At 39.4% G+C, this 5,918-nt stretch overlaps 1 protein-coding gene across 2 annotated transcripts in view; it reads right to left on the reverse strand.

Annotated features, from left to right (window-relative positions):
* Positions 1 to 324: 324 nt before the first annotated feature.
* LOC122549323 (coiled-coil domain-containing protein 127-like) overlaps positions 325 to 5,918 on the reverse strand; it is an 18,957-nt gene continuing 13,363 nt past the window's right edge. For both annotated transcript variants that reach the window (XM_043688952.1, XM_043688953.1), the window contains exons 2-3: positions 4,951 to 5,107; positions 325 to 2,938 (exon numbers count right to left, since the gene is read on the reverse strand). In XM_043688952.1, coding sequence (XP_043544887.1) covers positions 2,259 to 2,938; positions 4,951 to 5,074 — 804 coding nt within the window. In that variant the 5' untranslated portion in view covers positions 5,075 to 5,107 and the 3' untranslated portion in view covers positions 325 to 2,258. The remainder of the gene's footprint in view (positions 2,939 to 4,950; positions 5,108 to 5,918) is intronic.

Consider the following 5,918-nt stretch of genomic DNA (forward strand, 5'->3'; position numbering starts at 1 on the left):
AGAGGAACAACTTTTTCACGCAAAGGGTGATATGTGTATGGAATGAGCTCCAGTGGTGGAGGCTGGTACAATTACAGCATTTAAAAGGCATCTGAATGGATATATGAATAGGAAAGAGTTTGGAGGGATATGCGCTGGGTACTGGCAAATGTGATTAGATTAGGTGAGGATATCTGGTTGGCATGGATGAGTTGGACAGAAGGGTCTGTTGTCTATCTATGACTCTAATTTGATATGAAAACCGGACACAAACCATGAGTCTGATATGGTTACTAAGAAAAGTTTATATACCAGATAGGGTCAAGAAAGATAACATTGATGATATTTGTTTACAGGATAATTTTAATCAGGTCTAGGCATTATTCACTACTTTCTGCATTGAAATTTCATGGAGATAAACAGGAGAAACCTTCTCCAAAAAGATAGACAACAACAAATATTCAACAAGTACAGCGTATGCTTATCTGAAATCCGTTTAAAAAAAGAAATTCAGCAGATTTCAAGATTTTTATCCATTTCTTCGCACATAATACACTCAAGATTTCAACACCTCACAAAATTCAATATCAGGTCATTTGAAATCCCTTGTACATGATCCAAATTCCACAAATATGCACATAATCCTTAACCATGGTTCTCAATTTCTTTATTCAGATCAGCACACCAGAGTAGTTATGAAACAGAGGCATTTCCACAAAGCTGCACACAAATGCATCCATCTTTTGAATCCCAAACACAACTGACGTTGCTCAGTTCCTGCTCCCTGTCCCTGATTTGTGAAGCAGTGAATAACCCAGAGCAATCTGAGCAATAGATCAATCAACATTACTCTGCCAAAAACATCTACATAAAGCAAACATTATTGAATAAGATGATAGAAACAACAATCAGAAAGTGGCAATCTTTATATTGTGCTTACCATCTCAGTTATCAGTACTCAATTATTCTTCCCAGGTTTTTGGTTGGGTGACCAAAAAAAGTCATGATACTAAAATAGAAAGTCAAAGTTAATTTCAAACATCTGTTTCAAGGAGATTGGTGGATAATCCTCCAATTTCTTTACTTACAGATCTGTCTTCATGTAGAGGGTGGGTCATCTAAAATGTTCAAAGTTGAGTTAAACAGATTCTTGATCTGCAAAGTCAAGGATTATGGGGAGGATGAGCATTAGGGGAAGCATCAAAGCTGAATCCACAATCAGATCAGACATTATCTCACTGAATGACAGAACAGGTGTGAAAGGCTGAATAGTCTATTTGACAGTTAAGTGAAAGTGCAATAGATTTTACTTCAATCGCCTGCTTCTCTCCTTTGATAGTGAATGTTGCAACAGTCTCCAGCTGAATATGCAGCTGCTTATATTGGTCGTTATATCTCATCCTATGATGACACTATATTTGCATTACAGATTGCAGGGAATGCAAACTGGCAGTGGCCAGTCGAACATCAAAGTCAAACATCACTCTATTTAAACATCACATCCAATCATCTATCTCCTTTAGCTGTAAAAGGAAACAATAAAGATACACAGTAGCCGATGGAGAAGGAAATAAGATGAATTCAAGACAAATTCTATACAGAGAGAAGACTGTACTAACAGAGATAAAGAAAAAGTGAAGTAAAAGAATAATCAAAAGATGACATTTTAACTCAACTGTGTTTGATAATTGCTGTATTGGCACTTGACAAGTTAATGCAAGGGTACACGTGCAAAATGTACAAAATGTTTTGACCCACAAAGTATAGACAAAGCAGCCACATCATTCATGACTAGGAATGTGGGAACTGCTTTCAAAAAGAACACAGGAATTGCTAGGCAAAATGCACAGTATAACATGAGCAAATTCCAGTGTGGTGGAGGTCTTTGGGAAGAGAAGGTCCAACGTCAGGTTTCCTCCCACACCAATAATCATGATAAATTTACCACATCATGTCACATACTGTAACCCAAAATTATTTTCTGAATGAAAACCTAATTTGCATTTCTGAATGTCTCCTTTTAGCAACGTTTGAGATTGATTTGCATTCACAACACAAATCCAGCAATTTCATGACATAATTAATGTCTATAGATAAGTTCATGATAATATGCCTTTTTTTTAGTTCTATGCTTAGCAATTTGTGGAGAATCAGAATTAATGGCATAACTACTTAATTTAAATTCAGGATATTTTGTTGACTAATAATGACAGTTATTGGATATCTTTCAGCAATTTCTGGTACAATGACTTTTTTTTTTAAGAAAAATCATCAACATTTTAGTCAGCTTGTTTTGTCAATAAGGTTGCTTCGACTTTCTTGAATTTCTGCAGATTAGCTTGTAGCTCCCAGTACGCTAGATACACCCACATTAACCTGCCGTTCTGTCTTTTGTCCGTGTTTTGCACATTTGCACAGTGTGTTTCATATTTAAATATATCGTTCAAGCCAGTTTCGATATCTAATTCTCTCGCAATTGGGTTTCTAACAGCTTGGTTAAGTATCTTCCTTTCTAAGTCCAGTCTTTCTTGTCGAGGTTTGAAGTAGCTACAGAATAGACTTTGTCTATGGACCAGGGAATTTTCAAATTCTTTTATTAGTGCTGTTGCTTTGCTTTGCCACACTGCTTCCCTTTCCATCATGTCATGATACAAAGCTCCTGCTGCTCCAGAATATTGGAGGAAATTTTTTTTCTGTTCTAAATTTACACGTTCTTCTTCCAGTTGTTTGCGTTCCTCAACCAGCTGCCGGCTTTGTGCCAACAGGGCTTCACGGTAACTTTGGACTTTACTTTTGAGCTTCTCCTGTTCTAACTCACAATATGCAAGCAAGCGTCGATTCTGAACAATTGTGTCTTCATACTTCAATTTCAGATCTTGTTGTGTTGCGTTTATTATATTCTTGCATTCTGCTCTTACTTGCTTGATCTCCTTCTGGGATTCTCTGGACCAGATCCAGCCTTATAAAATAAAATTGAGACCACTAAATTTAATTCCTATTTGTTATTTCCTCAAAAACTGTGGGAAGAATTTCAACCACAGGCCACACATCTCTCTCTCTTTTAAACAGCAGACATCAAGAAATAACTTTAATATTGTGCCGTTTGCATCAAATAATGGTAAGATCAAAGGGCTTTTACAAATACATTAAGGACAAAAGGGTAACTAGGGACAGAATAGGGCCCCTCAAAGATCAGCAAGGCAGCCTTTGTATGGAGCCGCAGGAGATGGGGGAGATACTAAACGAGTAATTTACAACGTCAGGTTTCCTCCCACACCAAGAATCATGATAAATTTACCACATCATGTCACATACTGTAACCCAAAATTATTTTCTGAATGAAAACCTAATTTGCATTTCTGAATGTCTCAGTATTTACTGTGGAAAAGGACATGGAAGATATAGATGGTGACACCTTGAAAAATGTCCATATTTCAGAGGAGTAAGTGCTGGATGTCTTGAAATGCATAAATGTGGACAAATCCCCAGGATCTGATCAGGTGTACCCTCGAACTCTGTGGGAAGCTAGGAAAGTGATTGCTGGGCCTCTTGCTGAGATATTTGTATCATCGATTGTCACAGGTGATGTTGCTGGAAGCATGGAGGTTGGCTAACGTGCTGCCACTGTTTAAGAAGGATGGTAAGAAAAAACAGGAAACTATAGACCAATGAGCCTGACGTCAGTGGTGGGCAAGTTGTTGGAGGGAATCCTGAGGGACAGGATGTACATGTATTTGGAAAGGCATGGACTGATTAGGGATAGTCAACATGGCTTTGTGGGTGAGAAATCATGTCTCACAAACTTGATTGAGATTTTTGAAGAAGTAACAAAGAGAATGGAGGGCAGAGCGATAGATGTAATCTATATGGACTTCAGTAAGGCGTTCAACAAGGTTCCCCATGGGAGACTGGGGAAGGTTAGATCTCATGGAATACAGGGAAAACTCTCCATTTGGATACAGAACTGGCTCAAAAGTAAAAGTCAGAGGGTGGTGGTGGTGGTGGAGGGTTGTTTTTCAGACTGGAGCCTGGGACCAGTGGAGTGCCACGAGGATCGGTGTGGGTCCACTACTTTTCATCATTTACATAAATGATTTGGATATGAGCATAAGAGGTACAGTTAGTAAGTTTGCAGATGACATCAAAGTTGAAGGTGTAGTGCACAACGAAGAGGGTTACCTCAGAGTACAACAGGATCTGGACCAAATGGGTCAATGGGCTGAGGAGGACAGGTGGAGTTTAATTTAGATAAATGCGAGATGTTGCATTTTGGGAAAGCAAATCTTAGCAGGCCTTATACACTTAATGTTAAGGTCCTAGGAAGTGTTGCTGAACAAAGAGACCTTGGAGTGCAGGTTCATAGCTCCTTGAAAGTGGAGTCGCAGGTAGATAGGATAATGAAGAAGGCATTTCGTATGCTTTCTTTTATTGGTCAGAGTATTGAGTATAGAAGTAGGGAGGTCATGTTGCGGCTGTACAGGACATTGGTTAGACCACTTTTGGAATATTGTGTGCAATTCTGGTCTCCTTCCTATCCTATGACTCTATGGCTATCATTGGGATGAGCGAGATTAGAGTCATAGAGATGTACAGCATGGAAACATACCCTTCGGTCCAACCCGTCCATGCCAACCAGATATCCCAACCCAATCCACTCCAGTCCTACCAGTCAGCACCCGGCCCATATCCCTCCAAACCCTTCCTATTCATACACCCATCCAAATGCCTCTTAAATGTTGCAATTGTGCCAGCCTCCACCATTTCCTCTGGCAGCTCATTCCATACACGTACCACCCTCTGCATGAAAACGTTGCCCCCTGGTTTTAAAAAAAAATCAGGGAAAATGTTTGAAAGGCTCACTATGCTCCCAAACATACTTTTCATAAATTCCAGAAGTTCCATTTTACAATGCTAAATGAAAGGTTTCCACAAACATATCACAGCATATAAATCTAAATTCACACCACTTACGAAAGGCAGCCAGTCCCAGCATAGGCACCAGCAAAGCATAATTCCATTTGCTTCCATCACCTCCACCATCGCGGTGATTAGGGAAAATATTCCAATGTTGTTCTGGCACATTGAGATTATTCATGAAGTCACAGTTTGCTAGCAACAGCAATAATGTCTGGATTCAAGTAGCAGAAAACACAAAGGAAATTAAACAAAACACATTATGCAGAATAGCAAAGAATACGGTCATTTGGGCCAACATGTCCATCCTGGCAATTATGTTCAATCCAGGCCTATCCCTAATCTCAAACTTTGTCACAATCTTGTTTTGCTATTGCTCCAATTGTTTCTCCTCCTTATACTTACCTATTTTCATTTTGAATACATCTATAGTATCCACCTCAACTATTCCTGGAATTGGAAAATTCAGTCCTGACATCTTTCAGGATAAAAGATGCTTCTTCTGAATTCCTTCTTTGATTTCCTGGTAATTGCCTTATATTGATTATCTCCAGTTTTGCTCTTCCTGACAAATGGGAACACACTGTCTATGCTATCAATACTTTTCAGAATGTTAGAGGTTCCTATTAGGTAACTCTCCTGCCTTTTCTTTTCATGGGAAATAAAAAGAGATCTAGGCTGTTCACCATTGTCCAATTGGTATAATGCATCAGCTTTGGTATCATTCTTGCAAACTTTTGATTTACACGTTCAATGGCTTGTACTAAATTATTTTTGTAAGTGGGCGGCACGGTGGCACAGTGGTTAGCACTGTTGCCTCACAGCGCCAGAGACCCGGGTTCAATTCCCGCATCAGCTTTGGTATCATTCTTGCAAACTTTTGATTTACACGTTCAATAGCTTGTACTAAATTATTTTTGTAATGGGTGGCACGGTGGCACAGTGGTTAGCACTGTTGCCTCACAGCGCCAGAGACCCGGGTTCAATTCCCGCCTCAGGCGACTGACTGTGTGGAGTTTGCACGT

This window comes from Chiloscyllium plagiosum, chromosome 4, assembly GCF_004010195.1.
Source record: "Chiloscyllium plagiosum isolate BGI_BamShark_2017 chromosome 4, ASM401019v2, whole genome shotgun sequence".
In the NCBI taxonomy this organism is placed as follows: domain Eukaryota; kingdom Metazoa; phylum Chordata; class Chondrichthyes; order Orectolobiformes; family Hemiscylliidae; genus Chiloscyllium; species Chiloscyllium plagiosum.